Source organism: Amblyomma americanum, chromosome 10 (assembly GCF_052857255.1).
Source record: "Amblyomma americanum isolate KBUSLIRL-KWMA chromosome 10, ASM5285725v1, whole genome shotgun sequence".
NCBI lineage: Eukaryota > Metazoa > Arthropoda > Arachnida > Ixodida > Ixodidae > Amblyomma > Amblyomma americanum.
In genome coordinates this window covers 51989349-52015486 of record NC_135506.1, presented here as the reverse complement: position 1 = coordinate 52015486, position 26138 = coordinate 51989349, and the positions used below count along the sequence as shown (strand labels likewise).

The window sequence follows — 26138 nt, the reverse complement described above, 5'->3', positions numbered from 1 at the left end:
TATTGTCGTCTTTTTGTCAGTGAGCCCTTATGCCCTAGTCTGAAAGAGCTTCTGTCCTTGTACATCGCAAAAAAGCCCCAGTTTCACTGGCAATATGTATGGACAGGAAATGGGCATATCTCTGAATGTAAGACGGAGGGTATTGAGTCAGTTCAGATAATTCCTTCTAAGTTCTCGAAAACCTCATAAGGAACATCGTCATGTTCAGGCGCAGTTTTGCCACTCGCTTCTTCAATAGCAGCCAAAAACTCTAATTTGGTAAATGCTGCCGTTATCCCCGTTTTATCAACCGCGTCCTTTGTCGGTGGACGAGCCGGTCACTGTGCATGATTCGGAAAGAAAAAGACTGAAGCTTGATCTGCAAACGCCTCTGGCGTCATCTGTAAGGCGAGTCTGATACTCTATGCATGATCTTTGGTGTGCAGTCCCGCTTACTTGGCGCTGAAAATCCTCCAGAGGGCCCTCTTGGTTGTTCCTGAGACCGAACGACTGCGACGGTCGTTCCACGTTATGCGCCAGTTGCTGTTCATAACGGCGGTACAGCGCTGTCACTCGATTTACTTAATATTTTTTAACGTGTTAGGACAGCATGCAGCCTCTACCTTCGCCTGTTTTTGGCGTGTCCAAAGTTCTGGAAGCTGAAGGTCGGGACATGGCTGATCCTCGTCCACTGTCGTTGTAATGGTGTGATCCTTGAAAACCGTTTGAAGGGTGGGCACAGTACTATTCGGACTGACTCCATGTGTTCTTTTATCCTACCGTACGCCATCCCAATTGGTTACAGAAACTTTTCGGAATGTTCATCAGTCCCAAATTTAGACCTATCGTAATAGGGGCATGCTCACTACACGACGCATCTAATTCTGCCGACCATTGTAATGCACCAGGACCATTTCACCAAGTCACATCTTGTGAGTGTGTTCGTGTTGCAAGGAGTATTGCGAGCTCTGGGTGATTTCGCTGTGTCAACACCATTTCTGTGAAGGCAGCGTAAACTTGACCACCCCTTTGGAAATCACAATCATATCCTCAAACCTATTGGGTTACAGGGCATGAACGACGAATATGTTTAACCCATCCAAGTGGTTCTGGGATGTGCGTACACGTACACAAATATCAAAGGCGTCTTGTTTAGGCGCGCAAGTACCGCAAGTACCGCAACTACTTCCTTCTGAGTGTTTCTCCACTTGATCAATTCAAGTGGCGTTTCGGTAATATTGGCCAAATTGTAGATAGCAGGTTCTTCTGGCATTTCCGTTTCTGCTCTTGACATTTTGTCTGGGGTAGACGGGCACTGGTACCCTATATATCTATTGATAACAAACAATCGGTTTTGTTCCTGTATCAAGAATGCCCATGAACGCAGATGTCCTGTTCTATGGATCCTCCATTGCAGGCTCTTCCCCAGTCGCATCATCAAATAGCTCTTGAGAAAGAGCAGTAAATCATTTATTTACCACTATAGCGGTGCTCTTTGTTTCCGTCGTCTTGCCTTGCTAATTTGAGCTTTTGATTTTTTTTCGAACGCTTAGACGAAGTGCTTTCATGATCATTAGATTTTTAGAGGCCGCATTTCAATTTCGCATCGCCCGATTTTGCCACACAATCTGGGTTAATTGTAGAAGTGCACCGGTCTAGGTTTGTACGATCTCTTGGCATTTTGTTGTTTTTTTTTTACTTAAGCGCGCGGTCAATAGAACGCCTCTGCACGAGAAGCGTTCGCACGTGACGAAGAAGCAACAGCCTTCCTAGAGCGCCGGTCATGGATCTCGACCCTCCGCCCATGGATAGCACGAAGACGTCAAAGGCATTCAGAGCCTCCAAGAAGGCGAAGAAGAAAGTAGCCCAACAATCGAAAGACCCGGAACGAGAGAAGGACTCGTCCAGAACATCGCGCAAGAAGCGAAAAAGCGGCGCCGAGAGATCACCCGAACGCCACAGCGGCACAAGAACCCAAAAAGTCACCGATGAACGCAATCAGGCTTCTGACCAGGCAGGCACGCATGAGGCCCTCGCCGACACACCGACAATTAAAGCTGCAGATGTTCCTGGTACCACCACAACCGATGAGCAGCCAACGTTGGCCCAGCTCCCGACTGCTGAGCATGGCGACGGCACCGCGATGCGACTACAACCGCAAGGCCTCACAGAGACAGAGGGTACCAATATGCCACATTCGAGCGAGGGCCAAGCGCTGCTTCCAACAGCGAGCGACGACTTAGCTGCTGCACCAAGCGGCGCTCCTGCTGACCTCACCACCGTTCCAGCTGAGCCAGTCGAGAGCGCTGACACAGAGCCACATCACACGACGCGCACCATACGCAAAGTGACTCGAGCCCAAGCCAGCGTCGAGGCTGAGGAAACGACCCAGCCAAGCTGCCATGAAGACCAGCCCAGCGCGAGGTCCCAGAGCGCGCAGGCCCAGCCCACCGTGGAACGCACTCAGGATGGGAAGAAGCCTCCGGGTTTTCGAATGATGGTAAGCAATGCCCAGCGCAAATTGTAGCATAGGTTTCTGAGTTTTCATGAGTGATGACGTGCCTATAGGGCTGCGCTTGTTGCACCACCAACCCCACTGAGCCCAACACAAAGCGCTGCTGAGGGCCTTTTGTATTTAAAATGGGAGAAGTATTATATTTTCACAAGTTAAACGGCAATGATGTTCATGAGTTCACAAAATTTTGAAGTAAAAATTTGCACCTTTTTCCTTCATCAAGGAGGCTCACGAGGAACCATGATATTTTAATAACCCCATATAAACTTGAGCTCATATCACTTTTAATGGCTGTCCGCAGGGACTAACTTTGCTTCTACTTTTCTTATTTTGTTGTTTCCCACTCTTGCCGCATACGGCCAGCAGATTGTGGGCTGAAGCTGCATATTTTCAAAATTGGCTTGCCTTGTCCTGCAGTCTTGCATTCCCGTATTGTTGCATTTTTTATTATTTTTCTAGAGGATGTAACCCAGAATTGTAACTGCTGAGAAAAGTTTGGAAAAAATGGCGTTACGTGATTGAACGCACATTGCACACACGAAAACAAACAACCCGACAGAAACACCTAGAGCTGCTTACGTGTGAGATGGCGTTTGCCCGCCCGCTTACATTGTGATCGCAGTCGCCGCGCGCTGCCACGAGATGCAGCCAGGTTCCACGCTGCTGGCAATACTACCTCTGCTTGGCTCTACGTAGCCGCCGCTGCAACCTTTCTTATCTGCGCGCTGTCCCGGATTGAGGGTATGATGAGACAGCTAATGGGTTAATGGCCGTATATGCAGAATTGGTCTTCCTGTACTTACCATTCAGAGGTCACTTGGAATCTTTATATCGCTCTTTGTGCTGCGATTAAATGGTGCGTCACTGCCCTGGGATGACAGGCGCTGCCAGCGGTGGAATTTGTGCGGTACAGGTTGTTCTTGCCGAGCAACCTCGCGTGACCAGTCGTTAATTTAACTGCCACCTGCCAGGCTTCGTGCGGACGCCCTGCATGTGTTGCAAGCGTTTCTCTGCGGCGATAGCCTGCTTGTCTTTGAACCTGATCTGCTCGCGCCGCCACGGGTTCGACTCCCAGATAATGACGTGATTTTAATCCTGGATAGTGACCTGATTTCTTTTTCGCCTCTTTTGCTGTACGCTCCCAAGGTGGACATAAAAGATACGATTTTGCTCGGCTCTGAACCTCCGGATTAATGCTCTCGCATTAAGAGAAAATATATGCGTTGAAAGCACGAAACTAAAAAAAAATAGGCAGTGGCTTAGCTCTGGTTAAGCCTGGATATACAAGCGAAAATCGATGATTTCGTGATCTCCTAAGCGAGTACTTCTGGATTGGACGAATTTTGTTTCTCAGCTTTTCTGCGTGGTCTAGCAGCAGCCGCACTCTCATTCCCGTCCATGTCGAATGTCGAATACGCGTATTCTCTGGCAAGCGCAATATATAGCCCTCTTGCGCATGCAGATGACGTTCGTCTCGTTCTTCAGGTGTCTGGGACGCTCGTTGAGCTTTTAGCCTTTCATTTCTTCGCTCCTTTTCAGCCGACTTCCGTGGTAGCACTTCTGTATCGGTGGTACCACTCTCGTTTCCTTCCGTGTTGAACGCGCACGCCTATTCTCTGGAATGCGGTTATATAGTCGGCCTCCGCGATAAACACGCGCTTGCGGCGAACGTCAAACGATGACACATAGCGCGCGGCTGTGGCCAGCTGCGCCGCTCGGGACGTAACGCACAGCAGCGGCGAAAGGTCAGGCGACGGAGTCGGCGACGGCCACATGCGCCGTGTGTGACGTCACTCGCGCTCCGACTACGCCGGCTCGCGCGAAGGGCGGTGTTGAGTAGTGTAGAGAAGATTTTCGCTTCAAAACATCACGCACCCAGGCTGCATGCAGAGCTCGGCGGTAGAAGTGCGTATACAATAGGGCCATAGAAAGAAACAACGCCGGGTGGGCTTTCACTGCACAGTCCATCGCTAAACAGGCTCTAAAAGATTGCCTGGCTGTAAATAGAGATAACTTCCTGCGCCTTCATTGCAAGGATAAGCAACACGGTGATTTGACTCAGTCGGTCTTGTGCACTGTGGGTTTTTTACCCCGTAGAGTGGCGCAAATTGCGACCTTAGGAGTTTGAAGTTCAATTAAATTTGGCTGCGTTTCTGGTACGCAGTGTCGTTCATATTCGGTGATCTTCATGCCGGTATTGTGCTGGGATGAAAATATAGAGATGGTTTATATAGTCATGTCCTGTTTTGCACCACCCTCCCCTTTTAGTCACTCGCCTTGAGAATTATAAAGTATTCGATATGACTCAGGTTTCTCAAATTCTCAAATAAGGGTGCAGTAACAAATTCGTGAATCTTAAAAGCAAATACACCTGAATTAGATTTTTTTGCTCCTCTCCGCCCCTTTTTCATTTGTGTTCTATTAAAATGTTCCGCTCTCCACAAAGCTTTATGAAAAGGCACATCTCGTTTTTTCCGATACCTTTTACTGGTCAGGTGGACATTGAGAATGAAGCAGGAGTGTAGCAAATAATAGATTAGGTATATTGTTTCATGTGCATTCTCACATATTGCACACACAAAATGCTTGAGAACGAGATAGCAGAAACCTAATACTTCCTCCTGTGGCGCGCCCTTTCAGAGCCCTGATGTCCCCAAGAGGAGCACTTGCATCAAATGTTGCGCCGGGACATCGTGCGTATTACTAGCCGTCATCGTGGCGGTGCATCTGGCACTTCGAGCCCCCTCCCGTGAACGTCACTACGAGACCTGCGACACGCTGGCATGCGCCGCCTACTCGAAGCGGCTCCTAGAGACCATCAACTCCTCAGTGAAGCCTTGCGATAGCTTCACTCATTACGTGTGCGATGGCTGGAACAGTCGCTACGAGGCAAGCGTCCATGACGTTGCCCTGCTGTCTGCTCTTACTCGAATGTACTATATCGTTCGAGATATGAACGTACCAAAAAGTGGGCAAAATGTAATGGAACGCGCCGCAGCTTTCTACCTCAGTTGCGAATGCGTTGGGAAAGCCCGCTGCAACGAACTACTGAACGTCGCAGTGGTTCTGGAAGCAGCGAATGTCGTGTGGCCCCTCAAGGCGCAGCGTCCGGATCTTCTACACACCCTGCTCCACGTGTCGATCCGACTTGGTTGGGCAGGCATCCTTGCTTTCGAGGTAAAAGCTACTGGGCCCAAAAAATACGTCCTGCTGCGACCACCGCAAGAGTTCTACATATTGGGCCAGAGGGCAAAAGAGCAGCTCCGTTCCCCTGGCAGCAGGCAACATTATTTCGAGGTACTGAAAACAAGCCTCAAGGCCGCAAGCAGCGCTGCAGTTCACGGTGACTCGGTGACATTTGAAGAAACACGAAATATTGAGCTAAAGATATGGGACGACCTTTGGAAAAGAGCTGCCTTACATCCCACGTCCATTATGAAAGAGGGGCTTTTCTACAATTTCGTCCCAAACCTCACGCTGGAGCGGTGGAAGCAAGCTTTGCGAGACTACAGAGTCGGACTGCGCGAGGACGAACGTGTCGTGTTCATGAGCGATTCCATTCCTTTTGTTCACGCCTTCTTCAATATGTGGAAGAAGTACGGGGAGGAAGAGATGCACCTTCTGCTGTCCTGGTGTACGGTTCAGGTGGCGGCGTGGTTTGCTAACCAGGAGCTGCTAATCAACTTCTACGGCACCGAGCAGAAGGTGGAGATCGTGCACCGGGCGTTCTGCTTCAGCAAAACTTTCGTCGTGACCGGCGACGCCCTGCTTCACAGGTGGGTTTGGTTCCTGATAAATTCGTTCTGATAGTTCTGCTCTTATAGTTTGGTTCCTGACAGCAGCAATAGTTCGCGACTTGTGTCTATTAGTTTTGTCCTCGTCTTCCACACGAAGATTACCGTTGTACTGATGAAACTTGATGAAACTGTATAACTGTTTACTTTAATTGCGCTGATATATTTTGGTCTGCATATGACGCGTAGCCATCTGCAAAATTAAAGAAACAATTTGCTGCCGCGCCATGAGGGTGGCGTATACCCATGTCAGGCACTTTCCGGTCTGTTCGCTATGCCTCCCGGGCCAATTTGTATGAAATTATCTCAAACAAAAAAGAAAGAAAAATAAAAATAAAATCAGCTTGTCCCTTCCCATTTCTCTCTCTCTGCTCTTAACTGCGCTATGTGTCTCGTTTAACGGTCAAGAATCAACCGCAGCTGTGTCCTCAAGCGTGTGTACAGGTACGATTTGCGCCAAAGCCGGCTTGCCATGAAGATTTATGAAATTAGACCTAAACAACGGTTCGCTTCCTGAACCTCAGACTGCTTCATTTTAATATTGCACCATGATATGAAACTAACACATGGCACACATTTTCAGATTCAGCGACGCCACACTTCCAGCGAGAATTCGGCCTCAAGCACGGGCACTGATCTTGGACGTTCGCCAGTCTCTGCATGGCCGGCTTCTTCGCTGGAAGTTTTATGATGAGAACCTGACAGTGGTCCACAACTGGAACTCCACATCTGTAGCGCTACTTTACTTCAAGAAACCGGGAGGAGGCGACTCCGACGACAAATCAGGTATGCACGTGCGGACATGCACCCGGAAAAAGACTTTTCCGAAAGCAGTTTCCACTAGCCATACAAGTGCCTTGCAGGCAATCAAGTTGGAGTATATGTCACAGAAAATGAATCAATCTTTAAATTCCAACGTTCTGGGTTTCTCTCAAAGACAGGTGGCTATTTAATTGGTTCGTTCCGAAATCCGGTGACACTATAAATGCACGGAAATATACGGCCGCATTTCACTTAGTTGCGCTGAATAGAAGATCCTTGATTGTCGTTAAACCCGCCGCGGTGGCTCAGTCGTTAGGGCGCTCGGCTCCTGATCCGGAGTTCCCGGGTTCCAACCCGCCCGCGGCGGCTGCGTTTTTATGGAGGCAAAACGCTAAGGCGCCCATGCGCTGTGCGATATCAGTGCTCGTTTAAGATACCCAGGTCATCAAAATTATTCCGGAGCCCTCCACTACGGCACCTCATTCTTCCTTTCTTCTTTCGCTCTCTTCTTTATCCCTTCCCTTACGACGAGGTTTAGGTGTGCGCCGATATATGAGGCAGATACAGCGCTATTTCCTTTCCCCAAAAAACAATTATATTATTATTGACTGTCGTTAACCACAAGATGACATTAATTGAAAATAATTTATTCGATCCTAACTAACGCGGCAGAGTTGTTGTTAGGCTAGTTGGATTGACACTTGTAATGTCATCAAGTAATGCCGTACTTGTATTGAAATCCTTTCTAAAAAGAATGTGCACTATTGCGTGTGTGTGTCATGGATCTCTCCGGAGAACACTCGGACTGAAAGAATGGACTAGGCGACGGGTGTACCCACACAAAGTCATTTTTACATATGAAATTGAAAGTCAATCTGATCTGAAATAGGGCAAATATGCATCATATGTTGCGTGAAAAGCAATCTTGCGCTTTTATCTCACAAGCGATTGATCCCGTCAACAACTCCACATGCATAATAAGTTACATGCTGGTCGGTTGTCCGCTCTCTGTACTTGAATACAATATGCTTTGGAATGTGATTGCAATTCCTCTGTTTTGCTAAATTTTAATTTGCCAACAGGCTCTGAAACCAAGGCGCACAAGATGTTTTTTTTTATAGTGGAGCTGATAACGGTTATTTTCAATATGCAACTATAATATCGCTCAAAGATAATCTGCTGAAAGCAGAAAAAAACAACCACGTGCCACCAGTGGGATTCGAACCAACGACCTCCCAATTTCGCGTCCGGTGATCTACCAACAGAACTACGTCGGCGGCGGTCTAATCTTTTCATTTCTGGTGTATTTACTTTCGACGTGCAGCCTAACCCTGAGATTGTTTACTGGCGTCCACCTCGTCCATAGCGGGGGACGTAGTTACTACTGTATTACCGTGACTGGGACGTAGATCGTAGTCGAATGTGGAGCGTGGAAAGTGTGTGAGAACATTCTGTCACGTACCCGGCGACAATCTTTGCCTCGTTGTTGTGGCAGCGACACAAGGCTGTGTGGGAGGGCTTTTAAGCTCTCGCAAGAAAAAAAGACAGGAAATAAAGAGAAAGAAAAAATTAACGTGGATTAGCCCAAGCTAATCCAGGATATACAAAGCGAAAGCGAGATTGAGGTCTCCACTGACCCACGGAGCCTGTTGTGCGCATTTCTTTCCGTGAAATGAACGGTCTTTACATAGTTGTCAACGCCAATGAACTCTTTGAACGCCGTCAATTCATTGTTTTGTTTGGTTTTTGAGGAAAGGAAATGGCACAGAAACCGTTTCACATATCTCGGTAAACACCCGAACAGCGCCGTAACGGAAGGGATAAAGGAGGGAGGAAAAGAGGAAAGAGAGAACTGAAAATTGAAAGTTGGATGCTGAGGAAAGGCGCAGCGCTGCGCAGCGGCGGAAGACCTTTGAATCGATGCTACTAGTGGCGTATACGCAATAGTGACTAGGGAGCAAGACAGAGAGAATATTGGCAGTGGATTAGCTCGGCTATGCCAGGATATACGTAGCGAAAGCTATGGCATTGCATGGTTAGCCTTGGTTAATCTTGATTGCAAGTCCAGGTTAGTCTGGTTGTCCGGCTATGTTGTTTCGCATTAAAGACGACACAACTGTGGTTGCGGCGCATGCGAGCTCTCCTTTTCAATCCTCCGATATGTTAGTCAGGCATGCGACGGACCTTTCGAAGCGAGCGGAGGCGAGCGCAACGACAAAGAACCCGGAATGACCTCACACCAAACGGCGACGAGCGGCGAGGTGTGACATCATGCCAGACGGCGCGGCGAGCGCACAAAGCACAGTAACCGTCTCACATATCTCGGTGGACACCCGAACCACGCCGTAAAAGAATTGATAAAGTAGGAAGGTAAAGAAGAAATAGAGAACTGAACATTGAAAGTTGCATTTTGTGGAAAGGCGCAGCGCTGGCTGCGGCTGACCACCTGTGGCTCGGTGCTACTAGTGCCGCATGCGCAGTAGTGACTAGGGAGCGCGAGAGAGAAATGCGCCGTGTGTCGTCACTGCTCCTCGCGCATTTGCACCATGGCGCTCCACGAATCATGCGAAACTGCTCAACCTGCGGCGGGTAAAGCTTTCGCTTTAAAAACGAGCAAGACAGGATAAATATCTTGCGAAACATTGTTTATCAAAACTGCATGAGGAAGGACAATGAGAGTAAGGAGGGGCATTAGCTCTGGGGTGTTGAATACGACTTTTCAGGGATATATAATGGTTAAAAAGACCATTCATGATAGGGTATCATTATTTGGCTTGGCGGGCGTGGATATAAGAGTCCTAGGTTTTTCGTCAAGATCCTATTGATTAAGTGAATATATATGATTTAGAAAAGAATCCACATAGCGGTGAATATTTGTTTAGAATGTGAATGCTTTTCTAAATCATCCACCTTCCGCCCTCGCAGATTATATTTTTATTGGTCACGGAGTCATTGCTTCAGGATTATGTATTGCGACATAGTACAAATCAGAGGGCTACGCTGAGCCCGGTTACTCCTACAAGGTTACGTGTGTAGGTAGGTGTTTGTGGTATGCAGTACAAGTGAGAGATTTCACAATTACACGTGGCTCGAATTTATACCATTTCCGGTGCGGGAATGCAGAAGCCACGGACGGCCACCAGGAAGGCTTAGTGGACATGGGCGAGTCGCTGGTGGCCAACTGGCAACTCGCCGCTCAAGGTTCGTTCCTGAATCCGTCTTCCTGGCGTCTGTCCAAGGTCATCCAGGAGCTAGGACTGTACGTACTCCACGCCGATACGGAGGAGCCCGACGCGTCCCTGCTGCCGTACGCCTTCAGCTTTCCGTACTTCGATCATGGAGCCACTGATGCGCTCAACTACGCCGGGATCGGCAGTCGCGTAGCGGAAGCGCTGAGCCAGCTCTTCTTCTCGGCCTACTTTACGTCCCCGGAGGCATTGGACGCGTTCAAGAACCAATTTCATTGCATGGAGAACTCCACATCTAATAAGGTGAGACCAGAGCCAAGCCCTTCAGAGGTGTTAGCAGACTTCCAGAGTTTTCTGTGTAAATGTGAGTCACCTTGAATGAGGGATCTCATGTGTGTTATCGAGCTTCTTGCAGAGGTTATCGCTCTGCGCTTTACTAAGGGCAAAAGGACTCAACAATGAGAACCCCTACGCCCTGTTAGCTGGTTCAGGTTTCCTTAACATGGCCGTCTGTATAGGGCTGCGCTGCAGTCAGATGAAAGGAAACACAAGTGATGCGGAAGAAACAACAAATGAAGAGGGCGGCGTCCTAAGTAGTTGCAGCCATTCTTCCATGAGTCTTTCACAAACTCATGCTAGTGCGAAAGAGGTAGTGCGAAAAAGGCAAACTACCACGCTTCTGGAACTGTACTGCTTCATGGAAAGTGAGAGTAGCGCAAAACGGGACAAAGGGACAGAGAAAGACAGACACAACACAGGCGCAAACTTCCGACTGAAAGAAACCAGGGCGGCCAAGACGAACGTAATCCGTGAGGGGAAACAGGCGCATGCGCCCAGAAAGATAATGAAAAACAGGTGAATGAGGATCTACGGATGTGCACGATTCAGCGTTTCTTTAAGAAGGCCAGCTCTCTTTTGGACAGGGAGATAGACGGCTTGCTTACACATTTATCGTCCAAGGCAGCGATACGAGCTGCTTCAATAATCTCTCGCGTTAACTGATCCCGGTGTCTGGCAACGATCGAGCACTTGTCCAGAAATGGCACACAACCACACTCCTTGCAGTGTAAAGCCAGATTACTGCCAGTAAAAGTTCTCAAGTTATTTTTGTGTTCGCGAAGTCTCTCATTCAAGCACCGACCTGACTGACCAACATACCGCTTACCGCAAGAGAGAGGGATGTCATAAACAATGCCTTCAGTACATTTCACGAATTTCTTTCTGTGGTTAATGGTGCACTGCAGCTTTTGGGGACGTTTATCAGCGGGCAAAGTTTTTTTGGAAAGCGCACTTAGTTTTTCAGGGGCAGAAAAAACGACACGAACATTAGCTTTTGTCCCAATTTTCTTGAGATTGTGGGACAGGCAATGAATGTAAGGAATAACGGCAATTTTGTCTTTTTTTCTTTCTGAAGGCACGGACGGCAGTTGACCTTCCTGGCGCTTCTTCTTTAGTATGCCTTCGGCGACAGAAACACAAATATCAGCAGGGTAGCCTGCTTGATGGAACCTTGCGAGTTGAGCGTGAAAGCTCTCGCTGATTAGGTGGGGGCATGACTTTTCCAGAGCATTCTTCAAGCATAAATTAGTAATGCCCCTTTTAACGAGTTTAGAATGGGCAGATATATAGGGGAGTAGAGGTTTGTTTGCCCGAGGTGCATAGCTCCAACACAGGTGGTTGTCCAGGAATTTAAAACGGATATCAAGAAAGCGAATCTCGTTGTCGGTTGGCATTTCGTTAGTCAATAGCAGCGGTGAAAAACACTCTTGTACCTTAGCTAAAATACCGGATGCAACTTGCTCTAAGCACGATGGCGTACACTCAACAAGGAAAAAGAAATCATCAACAAAACGAAAGATCTTGACGACATGAGGGCTGGTAAGCCTCTCTTGGAGGCTCCTGTCAAGATGTGCCAGATACAGGTCACTAAGTACAGGGGCTAGACAAGACCCAATGCATATTCCCTGTTTCTGAATGTGAGCAGCGCCTTGCCAGTTTATGAAAGTGGAGCGGAGATAAAAGTGTAGCAATTCTAAAAAACCACTGACGGATAAACCGGATTCATTCTGAAATGACACAGCGCCGAAATGATGGATCGAATCTTCGACAATTGTAAGCAGGTTATGATGGGGCAAGGAGTAATAAAGATCTTTCACATCAATTGAGAAACCAAGAAGGCTCTTGTCAGAAAGCGATTTCACAGCACTTAACACTTCCTCTGAACTACGTACTAGAAATGGGTCATCTATCGTCAACATGTTTAGTTTTTCTTTTAGAAACACAGCGATTGACTTTTGCCAAGTGTCCTGTTCGGAAACGATTACCCTTAAGGGAACGCCAGCCTTATGCGTTTTTGCGCTGAAAAACACTTCTAGGAAGAGGCGCTTACTACTTTCAATGCTGCTGGCTAGTCTTTCGAGATTAAGCTTGAGACAAAGTTTTTTTGCTTGAACCTTAAGTTTGGGAAGTGAAACACTTCTTCCACATTTAAACACTTCTGTTATGGCATGATTGGCTTTTTCATTGAATACACCGTGGGGAAAGACAGCAAACCCGCCCTCTTTGTCAGAGGGGATGACGCAAAGCGACTGTTCGGCTAGGTAGGACACGACACGATCCACACGAACTTTTGAAGGACGAGGCTTACAGTACTGTAGGACGTCTACGCCATCGGAGGTGCACCGGCCAGAGTCCTCTTTGTCGGCTAGGCGAGACACACGTCGCACCATGGAAAGTAGCTCATGCGGAGTCTTCGAAGTCTCCCTTGCAAACTTGGGTCCAAGGGACAACAACCGGTTGACGTCCTCAGGAAGGGTGACTCCTTCGGAGACGTATACGCTGTTGCATTTTCTCGACCCCTTAGGTGGGCAGAGGGATCGAAGGGATCGGAGTTGAAGTTGCCACAGGGCTTCAGTTGTTTGGTCCGCTAGAAGCAGATACGCTCGCAGCTGACGTTTAGCGGCGTTAGGTTCCAGTGCCTGTTGGAGTTGCACGGCTAGGTGCTCCCTCAGAAGACGTACATAACGATGACATTCAGATTTTACAATCTTGCATATTCTGCGGGAGTGCCCAGTGGAGGGGTTGAGACCATTGAAGAGAAGTCTGACGTCGTCGGGTAGAATCCCGGAGCGGAGGCAAAAAGCTGCAGCACGTGCTTTGCACACAGTGGCAGCAATAACGGACACGGTCGCACATGGGCCTTGGGAAACACGTAGAAAGACGCCCGAAGAACTAGAAACGTAATTCACAAGGGTAGAAACTTGGGCGAGTCGGTAACGGTGATCCATGGAAAGTGAGAGTAGCGCAAAACGGGACAAAGGGACAGAGAAAGACAGACACAACACAGGCGCAAACTTCCGACTGAAAGAAACCAGGGCGGCCAAGACAAACGTAATCCGTGAGGGGAAACAGGCGCATGCGCCCAGAAAGATAATGAAAAACAGGTGAATGAGGATCTACGGATGTGCACGATTCAGCGTTTCTTTAAGAAGGCCAGCTCTCTTTTGGACAGGGAGATAGACGGCTTGCTTACACATTTATCGTCCAAGGCAGCGATACGAGCTGCTTCAATAATCTCTCGCGTTAACTGATCCCGGTGTCTGGCAACGATCGAGCACTTGTCCAGAAATGGCACACAACCACACTCCTTGCAGTGTAAAGCCAGATTACTGCCAGTAAAAGTTCTCAAGTTATTTTTGTGTTCGCGAAGTCTCTCATTCAAGCACCGACCTGACTGACCAACATACCGCTTACCGCAAGAGAGAGGGATGTCATAAACAATGCCTTCAGTACATTTCACGAATTTCTTTCTGTGGTTAATGGTGCACTGCAGCTTTTGGGGACGTTTATCAGCGGGCAAAGTTTATTTGGAAAGCGCACTTAGTTTTTCAGGGGCAGAAAAAACGACACGAACATTAGCTTTTGTCCCAATTTTCTTGAGATTGTGGGACAGGCAATGAATGTAAGGAATAACGGCAATTTTGTCTTTTTTTCTTTCTGAAGGCACGGACGGCAGTTGACCTTCCTGGCGCTTCTTCTTTAGTATGCCTTCGGCGACAGAAACACAAATATCAGCAGGGTAGCCTGCTTGATGGAACCTTGCGAGTTGAGCGTGAAAGCTCTCGCTGATTAGGTGGGGGCATGACTTTTCCAGAGCATTCTTCAAGCATAAATTAATAATGCCCCTTTTAACGAGTTTAGAATGGGCAGATATATAGGGGAGTAGAGGTTTGTTTGCCCGAGGTGCATAGCTCCAACACAGGTGGTTGTCCAGGAATTTAAAACGGATATCAAGAAAGCGAATCTCGTTGTCGGTTGGCATTTCGTTAGTCAATAGCAGCGGTGAAAAACACTCTTGTACCTTAGCTAAAATACCGGATGCAACTTGCTCTAAGCACGATGGCGTACACTCAACAAGGAAAAAGAAATCATCAACAAAACGAAAGATCTTGACGACATGAGGGCTGGTAAGCCTCTCTTGGAGGCTCCTGTCAAGATGTGCCAGATACAGGTCACTAAGTACAGGGGCTAGACAAGACCCAATGCATATTCCCTGTTTCTGAATGTGAGCAGCGCCTTGCCAGTTTATGAAAGTGGAGCGGAGATAAAAGTGTAGCAATTCTAAAAAACCACTGACGGATAAACCGGATTCATTCTGAAATGACACAGCGCCGAAATGATGGATCGAATCTTCGACAATTGTAAGCAGGTTATGATGGGGCAAGGAGTAATAAAGATCTTTCACATCAATTGAGAAACCAAGAAGGCTCTTGTCAGAAAGCGATTTCACAGCACTTAACACTTCCTCTGAACTACGTACTAGAAATGGGTCATCTATCGTCAACATGTTTAGTTTTTCTTTTAGAAACACAGCGATTGACTTTTGCCAAGTGTCCTGTTCGGAAACGATTACCCTTAAGGGAACGCCAGCCTTATGCGTTTTTGCGCTGAAAAACACTTCTAGGAAGAGGCGCTTACTACTTTCAATGCTGCTGGCTAGTCTTTCGAGATTAAGCTTGAGACAAAGTTTTTTTGCTTGAACCTTAAGTTTGGGAAGTGAAACACTTCTTCCACATTTAAACACTTCTGTTATGGCATGATTGGCTTTTTCATTGAATACACCGTGGGGAAAGACAGCAAACCCGCCCTCTTTGTCAGAGGGGATGACGCAAAGCGACTGTTCGGCTAGGTAGGACACGACACGATCCACACGAACTTTTGAAGGACGAGGCTTACAGTACTGTAGGACGTCTACGCCATCGGAGGTGCACCGGCCAGAGTCCTCTTTGTCGGCTAGGCGAGACACACGTCGCACCATGGAAAGTAGCTCATGCGGAGTCTTCGAAGTCTCCCTTGCAAACTTGGGTCCAAGGGACAACAACCGGTGGACGTCCTCAGGAAGGGTGACTCCTTCGGAGACGTATACGCTGTTGCATTTTCTCGACCCCTTAGGTGGGCAGAGGGATCGAAGGGATCGGAGTTGAAGTTGCCACAGGGCTTCAGTTGTTTGGTCCGCTAGAAGCAGATACGCTCGCAGCTGACGTTTAGCGGCGTTAGGTTCCAGTGCCTGTTGGAGTTGCACGGCTAGGTGCTCCCTCAGAAGACGTACATAACGATGACATTCAGATTTTACAATCTTGCATATTCTGCGGGAGTGCCCAGTGGAGGGGTTGAGACCATTGAAGAGAAGTCTGACGTCGTCGGGTAGAATCCCGGAGCGGAGGCAAAAAGCTGCAGCACGTGCTTTGCACACAGTGGCAGCAATAACGGACACGGTCGCACATGGGCCTTGGGAAACACGTAGAAAGACGCCCGAAGAACTAGAAACGTAATTCACAAGGGTAGAAACTTGGGCGAGTCGGTAACGGTGATCCATGGAAAGTGAGAGTAGCGCAAAACGGGACAAAGGGACAGAGAAAGACAGACACAACACAGGCGCAAACTTCCGACTGAAAGAAACCAGGGCGGCCAAGACGAACGTAATCCGTGAGGGGAAACAGGCGCATGCGCCCAGAAAGATAATGAAAAACAGGTGAATGAGGATCTACGGATGTGCACGATTCAGCGTTTCTTTAAGAAGGCCAGCTCTCTTTTGGACAGGGAGATAGACGGCTTGCTTACACATTTATCGTCCAAGGCAGCGATACGAGCTGCTTCAATAATCTCTCGCGTTAACTGATCCCGGTGTCTGGCAACGATCGAGCACTTGTCCAGAAATGGCACACAACCACACTCCTTGCAGTGTAAAGCCAGATTACTGCCAGTAAAAGTTCTCAAGTTATTTTTGTGTTCGCGAAGTCTCTCATTCAAGCACCGACCTGACTGACCAACATACCGCTTACCGCAAGAGAGAGGGATGTCATAAACAATGCCTTCAGTACATTTCACGAATTTCTTTCTGTGGTTAATGGTGCACTGCAGCTTTTGGGGACGTTTATCAGCGGGCAAAGTTTTTTTGGAAAGCGCACTTAGTTTTTCAGGGGCAGAAAAAACGACACGAACATTAGCTTTTGTCCCAATTTTCTTGAGATTGTGGGACAGGCAATGAATGTAAGGAATAACGGCAATTTTGTCTTTTTTTCTTTCTGAAGGCACGGACGGCAGTTGACCTTCCTGGCGCTTCTTCTTTAGTATGCCTTCGGCGACAGAAACACAAATATCAGCAGGGTAGCCTGCTTGATGGAACCTTGCGAGTTGAGCGTGAAAGCTCTCGCTGATTAGGTGGGGGCATGACTTTTCCAGAGCATTCTTCAAGCATAAATTAATAATGCCCCTTTTAACGAGTTTAGAATGAGCAGATATATAGGGGAGTAGAGGTTTGTTTGCCCGAGGTGCATAGCTCCAACACAGGTGGTTGTCCAGGAATTTAAAACGGATATCAAGAAAGCGAATCTCGTTGTCGGTTGGCATTTCGTTAGTCAATAGCAGCGGTGAAAAACACTCTTGTACCTTAGCTAAAATACCGGATGCAACTTGCTCTAAGCACGATGGCGTACACTCAACAAGGAAAAAGAAATCATCAACAAAACGAAAGATCTTGACGACATGAGGGCTGGTAAGCCTCTCTTGGAGGCTCCTGTCAAGATGTGCCAGATACAGGTCACTAAGTACAGGGGCTAGACAAGACCCAATGCATATTCCCTGTTTCTGAATGTGAGCAGCGCCTTGCCAGTTTATGAAAGTGGAGCGGAGATAAAAGTGTAGCAATTCTAAAAAACCACTGACGGATAAACCGGATTCATTCTGAAATGACACAGCGCCGAAATGATGGATCGAATCTTCGACAATTGTAAGCAGGTTATGATGGGGCAAGGAGTAATAAAGATCTTTCACATCAATTGAGAAACCAAGAAGGCTCTTGTCAGAAAGCGATTTCACAGCACTTAACACTTCCTCTGAACTACGTACTAGAAATGGGTCATCTATCGTCAACATGTTTAGTTTTTCTTTTAGAAACACAGCGATTGACTTTTGCCAAGTGTCCTGTTCGGAAACGATTACCCTTAAGGGAACGCCAGCCTTATGCGTTTTTGCGCTGAAAAACACTTCTAGGAAGAGGCGCTTACTACTTTCAATGCTGCTGGCTAGTCTTTCGAGATTAAGCTTGAGACAAAGTTTTTTTGCTTGAACCTTAAGTTTGGAAAGTGAAACACTTCTTCCACATTTAAACACTTCTGTTATGGCATGATTGGCTTTTTCATTGAATACACCGTGGGGAAAGACAGCAAACCCGCCCTCTTTGTCAGAGGGGATGACGCAAAGCGACTGTTCGGCTAGGTAGGACACGACACGATCCACACGAACTTTTGAAGGACGAGGCTTACAGTACTGTAGGACGTCTACGCCATCGGAGGTGCACCGGCCAGAGTCCTCTTTGTCGGCTAGGCGAGACACACGTCGCACCATGGAAAGTAGCTCATGCGGAGTCTTCGAAGTCTCCCTTGCAAACTTGGGTCCAAGGGACAACAACCGGTTGACGTCCTCAGGAAGGGTGACTCCTTCGGAGACGTATACGCTGTTGCATTTTCTCGACCCCTTAGGTGGGCAGAGGGATCGAAGGGATCGGAGTTGAAGTTGCCACAGGGCTTCAGTTGTTTGGTCCGCTAGAAGCAGATACGCTCGCAGCTGACGTTTAGCGGCGTTAGGTTCCAGTGCCTGTTGGAGTTGCACGGCTAGGTGCTCCCTCAGAAGACGTACATAACGATGACATTCAGATTTTACAATCTTGCATATTCTGCGGGAGTGCCCAGTGGAGGGGTTGAGACCATTGAAGAGAAGTCTGACGTCGTCGGGTAGAATCCCGGAGCGGAGGCAAAAAGCTGCAGCACGTGCTTTGCACACAGTGGCAGCAATAACGGACACGGTCGCACATGGGCCTTGGGAAACACGTAGAAAGACGCCCGAAGAACTAGAAACGTAATTCACAAGGGTAGAAACTTGGGCGAGTCGGTAACGGTGATCCATGGAAAGTGAGAGTAGCGCAAAACGGGACAAAGGGACAGAGAAAGACAGACACAACACAGGCGCAAACTTCCGACTGAAAGAAACCAGGGCGGCCAAGACGAACGTAATCCGTGAGGGGAAACAGGCGCATGCGCCCAGAAAGATAATGAAAAACAGGTGAATGAGGATCTACGGATGTGCACGATTCAGCGTTTCTTTAAGAAGGCCAGCTCTCTTTTGGACAGGGAGATAGACGGCTTGCTTACACATTTATCGTCCAAGGCAGCGATACGAGCTGCTTCAATAATCTCTCGCGTTAACTGATCCCGGTGTCCTACAGTAGTGTAAGCCTCGTCCTTCAAAAGTTCGTGTGGATCGTGTCGTGTCCTACCTAGCCGAACAGTCGCTTTGCGTCATCCCCTCTGACAAAGAGGGCGGGTTTGCTGTCTTTCCCCACGGTGTATTCAATGAAAAAGCCAATCATGCCATAACAGAAGTGTTTAAATGTGGAAGAAGTGTTTCACTTCCCAAACTTAAGGTTCAAGCAAAAAAACTTTGTCTCAAGCTTAATCTCGAAAGACTAGCCAGCAGCATTGAAAGTAGTAAGCGCCTCTTCCTAGAAGTGTTTTTCAGCGCAAAAACGCATAAGGCTGGCGTTCCCTTAAGGGTAATCGTTTCCGAACAGGACACTTGGCAAAAGTCAATCGCTGTGTTTCTAAAAGAAAAACTAAACATGTTGACGATAGATGACCCATTTCTAGTACGTAGTTCAGAGGAAGTGTTAAGTGCTGTGAAATCGCTTTCTGACAAGAGCCTTCTTGGTTTCTCAATTGATGTGAAAGATCTTTATTACTCCTTGCCCCATCATAACCTGCTTACAATTGTCGAAGATTCGATCCATCATTTCGGCGCTGTGTCATTTCAGAATGAATCCGGTTTATCCGTCAGTGGTTTTTTAGAATTGCTACACTTTTATCTCCGCTCCACTTTCATAAACTGGCAAGGCGCTGCTCACATTCAGAAACAGGAAATATGCATTGGGTCTTGTCTAGCCCCTGTACTTAGTGACCTGTATCTGGCACATCTTGACAGGAGCCTCCAAGAGAGGCTTACCAGCCCTCATGTCGTCAAGATCTTTCGTTTTGTTGATGATTTCTTTTTCCTTGTTGAGTGTACGCCATCGTGCTTAGAGCAAGTTGCATCCGGTATTTTAGCTAAGGTACAAGAGTGTTTTTCACCGCTGCTATTGACTAACGAAATGCCAACCGACAACGAGATTCGCTTTCTTGATATCCGTTTTAAATTCCTGGACAACCACCTGTGTTGGAGCTATGCACCTCGGGCAAACAAACCTCTACTCCCCTATATATCTGCCCATTCTAAACTCGTTAAAAGGGGCATTATTAATTTATGCTTGAAGAATGCTCTGGAAAAGTCATGCCCCCACCTAATCAGCGAGCGCTTTCACGCTCAACTCGCAAGGTTCCATCAAGCAGGCTACCCTGCTGATATTTGTGTTTCTGTCGCCGAAGGCATACTAAAGAAGAAGCGCCAGGAAGGTCAACTGCCGTCCGTGCCTTCAGAAAGAAAAAAAGACAAAATTGCCGTTATTCCTTACATTCATTGCCTGTCCCACAATCTCAAGAAAATTGGGACAAAAGCTAATGTTCGTGTCGTTTTTTCTGCCCCTGAAAAACTAAGTGCGCTTTCCAAAAAAACTTTGCCCGCTGATAAACGTCCCCCAAAAGCTGCAGTGCACCATTAACCACAGAAAGAAATTCGTGAAATGTACTGAAGGCATTGTTTATGACATCCCTCTCTCTTGCGGTAAGCGGTATGTTGGTCAGTCAGGTCGGTGCTTGAATGAGAGACTTCGCGAACACAAAAATAACTTGAGAACTTTTACTGGCAGTAATCTGGCTTTACACTGCAAGGAGTGTGGTTGTGTGCCATTTCTGGACAAGTGCTCGATCGTTGCCAGACACCGGGATCAGTTAACGCGAGAGATTATTGAAGCAGCTCGTATCGCTGCCTTGGACGATAAATGTGTAAGCAAGCCGTCTATCTCCCTGTCCAAAAGAGAGCTGGCCTTCTTAAAGAAACGCTGAATCGTGCACATCCGTAGATCCTCATTCACCTGTTTTTCATTATCTTTCTGGGCGCATGCGCCTGTTTCCCCTCACAGATTACGTTCGTCTTGGCCGCCCTGGTTTCTTTCAGTCGGAAGTTTGCGCCTGTGTTGTGTCTGTCTTTCTCTGTCCCTTTGTCCCGTTTTGCGCTACTCTCACTTTCCATGGATCACCGTTACCGACTCGCCCAAGTTTCTACCCTTGTGAATGTACTGCTTCCTTGGTAAAGGCAGTGACGGGGCACCACCACATTCACCATGCGGGACAGATGTGACGTAAAATTTCGTAGCATCTCTATATTAATTGACAGTTACATCTTGCGAAAGTGGTCGTCTTCGTGAGCTATGGAGGCACAGACTGCAGCTTGCAGAATGCGCGGTGAGGTTTCCTGGCAAAAATATCGCATGCTTTTCTATACTTGCGCAATCTGCCGTCAACGCAGCGTCCCGTTTCCTATAAGCGACCTATAGCACCTGCCAGCGGTATATCGTAGGCAATTTCCTTCTTGCATTACTTGCTCTTGGTCTTATGCTGTGTCGATAACAGCTGTAGAGCTTAAAAATCAGCATGTATTAAGGTAGCGCCGAAACTGATAGTGACAAATGGTCGCCATGGTGTGTGTCGCGAGGAAAACTCTGGTAGCAAGGAGTTCGAGAACATTTTTAGATAGGTGACATTTCCCTATTCTCTCTCAGCATTGCCAGCATTCCAATACTGTTGCGTCTAATGTAGTTCATGGTTTCTGCAACGCCTTCTCTATTGTGTCAGGCATTAAAATCTACTTGAGATTCACTTATGACGCACACATTGCATGGCCCCTCTCAGGCTGCGGTAACCGCCGCAGCCTGAAGAAACGAAGCTTCTGTGTTTGTGCTGGGGAAGGCTGGAATCTCCCTCGGGGATGTCGTTCTTTTAGTGTTGATGCGATGAACGAAGAAATACTCCCCTTCTTTCAACCTAAAAAACAGGTATTCACTTTAAATATTGACGAGCTCTCATAAAATTTGACGTGGCGAATCTGCGACAGGCAGGGTTTCAACCGTTTCGCCTCTGCTTGTGCTTCGAGTTTTCTGGGGCAAGTCGGTCGGCCCCATCGTTTCGACGACTGCCCCCGTGTGCGGGAACACAGATTTGGTTAATTTTGTGGTCGGAACTGCAGCCGCGCAGGATTCATGCAGCGAGAAGGCAGATGCATCCTGTGGAGTATCTTAGAATTGCTTGTTTTGAGTTCCTGAGGACTGTGGACGTGTGGTGGACAGCGATGGTTCCGCCATCGCTGTCTCTTCCACTGAGGTGGGGGGGGGGGGGCGCACCGTGGCGGCGGAGATAAGGCTAGACTGCGGCGTGGTTGCACAGACCACGCATATTGTTGCTTCTTGCGTAGTCGTGTACATGTAGGCTTCGTGTTCGTCGGAACGATAAAAATCATCCCGTGCCCGTGCTTCGTGCTGACGGCACGCGTTGTGTCAACCAGAGAGCATGTTCTTGAGTAGCAGTTTGGTAACGAGGTTCCTATCTACGCCTGTGGGGATGCGGGCTGCGGGATGGGGATCGCCTATTGGGTTGACGTTCAGCCGGTCAAGGATGAGATGCCCGTTTGCTTCTAGAGAGGCGACGAATTTGGTCCGTCTTGTGTGCATCTGCAAGTTCTGCAAAAGTGTTCTAAATGTCGAGTTAAAGGAAGTGTTCGGTGCTTGCGTATGGACACCCTAGGACAGCCTTGTACTCCGAGCGGATGATGCTGTTTTTTGCCCCGTCATCTTTTTGCGAATGTGATAGTAAGTGTAAGAGTATACTATGCTTATGATGAAAAATGCCTGTGTTGACCAGCAGAGGTCGTCCTCCTTCATTCATTTACGGTATGGGGCGGATAAGGCCGATTAATAAGCGAGCTGCGGTACCAGCATGCCCAGAACCCGAATTGTCCGGGTGGAAGGTATGGGGTGTGTGTCGATGTGGAGTGTGATGAGCTCGTGTGCTTCGGGGGCGGGTCGCCGCACTGTCCTGTCATGGATGACAAGGATTTCCGATTTTGTGGAGAACGTGATGCCTTTCGCGTGTACGAAGGTGTGGACGGTGTCAGTAGGTCTCTGGAGGAAGATCTGCATCTTCCCGTCTGAGCCAGAGTTGGTCCAGAGTGTGATGTCGTCGGCTCAGAGGGGGTATTTTACGTGAGATATTCCGTGCAAAAAGGAAGGGGGGAAGACCCCTCATGATGACGTCAAATATTTGTCAAAGTGGAGGCGTGTGATACGCTGTCAAGTGCGGTCATTGTGGTCTGAACCGTGACGTCACCCGCAACTTTCCGGGAAGAAGAGTGTTTATTTCTAGACATACAGGTGGTGGTAGGGGAGAACATTTATTCAAGGCTATTTACAGGAGAGAGTGTGGACTGGCCTTAGCGGCCAGCCCCTTACAAATTCTAGGAGGGGTTCGTAGTTCGAGGCCCTTGGCTTCCGCTGTAGCTCGGGTCGTAGCGACGAGGGCTCTTTGGCTCTGTAACCCAGAACAGCCGAGCAGGGCAGCCTCCCAGCTCAGTCGTGTAGGTGAGGGTAAAGGAGGGTAAGCAGGGTTAGAATGGCAAGCTAACACCATGTGGTACACGTCCGAGAACGCGCATTCATAATGCGGGCACTCCCGGTTAAAAGCCGGATTAAAATATTGCAGCGATGCCGGGCACGGTACCGTGTTGGTATATAAGCGAAGGAGACAACGCCCCTCGCTTTCGGTTAGCCCTTTCGCAGGGGGATGAAAGCGGCTATGCTGTGTTTGATAAAACTGAATAATTTCTTTGTATGTGATAGCCGGATTAGGTTCTGATACCTCAGTCGGCGACTGTCGAGACGATGCCCGGATATTGAGCGCGCGAGCGTAGGCGTCTGCAGCCTCGTTTCCTTTTCCCTCCAGTCCCACATGTGTTGGGGTAGAGATGACGACACGTTTGACCGGGCGATCCCGGTACTCGAATCTGTGTAAAATTTTGGCGGCGCATTGAGATTTGCGTTTCATATGTATATTTCGACAGGCTTCGAGGGAGTCAGTAATGATAACCCGGGAGTCTGGTTCTTCAGCGACGAGTGCTATGATGTCCTCCTCCGCGTGTGTATTGTTTGGAGAACGGAAAGAAAGCCCCTTGAACATACAGAGTCAATCACACTTGTCTTGAGTGCTCGGGCGGTGTGCTGTGGATAAAATAAAGTGAACTCTTTTCTCAACTGCTTACCTAGCGTTAAGGCGCTGATGCCTGTGCGGTCCACGTGTCTATTCGGCTGCTCTCCAGCGCAAGCATTATCAGTGAAATTCAATACCTGCTTTGGAATGTCCTCTTATTTTCCCCGCACGGCACCTCGCGAGCACTCTAGACAAGTGTGATCGACTCTGTACGTGTTTTGATGGATTACTCCGGCCGTATACCATCACCCGTGGTGTGGGCCAGCAGCATCCATGTAGAAGACTCCGTAGCAAGAGCCATAGCGGTCGTTAAAGGACGTCGCGCGCGTGTTTCGACAGCCCTCGTGAGTCTCCTTTGTCATGTTCTATGACAGAGGTTGTACCTGCAGCGCGTGGCGCTAGTCCTCTAAAACCTTTGCCCTTTCCTCTGCATGCGCGTTGCAGGCAATGTGCCGGCCGTTTAGGAGGCTTTAGCCGGCTTAGGTTTTGTTCAACCGCAAGTATTGGTTCTTAAAGTGCTCCTCATGTAGCTACACAAAGGTGTTGGTCATCCGAGATAGCTGATCCGTTGATTAGACGTAGCTACGCAAAGATGTTGGTCATCCCGATATCGATGAGCCGTTTATTGGAGGTTGTTATGGGGAGGTCGAGGGCGTGCTTATGCATTTCACGAAAGATCACCTCTAGAGCGTTCTATTCACATACAGGAAATGGGCCTCGGGCCAAAAGCTGCAAAGGTAGCTTGAGAGATGCTCGATGCCCGGAGAAGGGAGTGCAGCAGGACATGCTCACAAATATACATATAGAGAATTAAAATATGTAGTATGGTAAACAGCAAAAACAGGGGAAATGCCTGCGCTCGTGAAAGAAACTAGAATGAAGACAGAAGCAACAGTGGCAACGTGGCTTAACTTTTAAAAAACTAGACAAAGAACAGAGAGTGTGCGGCATTGATGAAATATAACTTAGTGTTTAATAAGGGCGGTAAAGATGCTTGGGTTGTTTATGCTCTGGTGATTTAGTGTATATGATGAAACGAAACGAAGTCTCACATTTCCGTAAAACGTCCTCGCTCCAGGAACAACCGATATTTGTTCGCTTCTGGTATGAAAGCGTCTTTGATATGGCTTCTTCAGGAAGTCGGATAAGCATTGTGGTGAGAATCTAAGTCAGTGTAACAAGCGGTACTCAAACTTGGTATGCACCGGGTGAATACTATATGGTGGAAATAAAGCTTCATCAAAGTCTCCGGCTTGGATGTTCCCTCCCGCAGATCTACCGGAGGTCATACGCACCTTACCTGGAGCCCCTCTCTCTGAAGACTGCTCTGTACGCGTACCGAGCGCGCAACGCCGCGACGGACGTGCGTGTCCGCGGCCTCGAGTTCCTGACCCCAGAGCAGCTGTTCTTCGTCGCCGCGTGTTATGTGCGCTGCGTGAGGCCCAGCGGACCTCCGGGCACCGTCGACGGGCAGTGCGACAAGACGTTTCAGCACGTCGCCGAGTTCGCCGATGCGTTCCAATGCGCGCCAGGAACGCGCATGAACCCCTCGCATCGGTGCGAACTTTTGTGACCGCCCTCCTGCGGCGTTTTGACTCTCGTGTTGTGCTGATTTGAGTGAAGTGAAAAAAATAGACTTTCCTGAATGTTTGTCAAAAAGGCCCGAGCTTGTTTGTCGCAGTATAAAAGTTTGTGCAACGCATTAAATAGTGGCACGGTTATCGCTAAATATTAGTTTTTACATCGATATACCTTATAGTAATCGTCACCGTCCTGTTATATGGAAGCAGTCCTTGAACGCCATAAATCTTTTAACCTGCTAATGAAAGAATCACTGACGAGGAGGAGGATAAACTTTATTTAATAGTAAAGATTATACAGAGATAGCTCTTTCCTGGAAGGCTTCTCAGTCCAAGAGCCCTCTGGCCTCCCCTCCAGCCGAGCGCGGTCAATCAGTCTGCGCTGTTCGCAAGCTCCTGTGGCCAGACGGGCGGTCTCTCTGGAAGCTGGAGTGGGTGTGTGAACGGGCGGTACACGGATGCGATATGGGCAAGCCCAGATGTAGTGATAGAGTGTTGGGGGATATAATTAGCTCCGCAGGTGGTACAGTATGAAGGGAAAACAAACAAGCGAAAATAAAATATAAGCGAAAAGAGAA

General features: G+C 48.2%; 1 protein-coding gene across 1 annotated transcript; it reads left to right on the top strand.

Annotated features, from left to right (window-relative positions):
- The first annotated feature begins 1762 nt into the window (after positions 1–1762).
- LOC144108296 (endothelin-converting enzyme 1-like) lies at positions 1763–25653 on the top strand. Its single transcript, XM_077641561.1, has 5 exons — positions 1763–2479; positions 5135–6270; positions 6872–7074; positions 10174–10541; positions 25254–25653. Exons 1-5 carry the CDS (start codon positions 1763–1765, stop codon positions 25551–25553), a joined length of 2724 nt encoding a protein of 907 aa, XP_077497687.1. The 3' UTR covers positions 25554–25653.
- Positions 25654–26138: the final 485 nt, after the last annotated feature.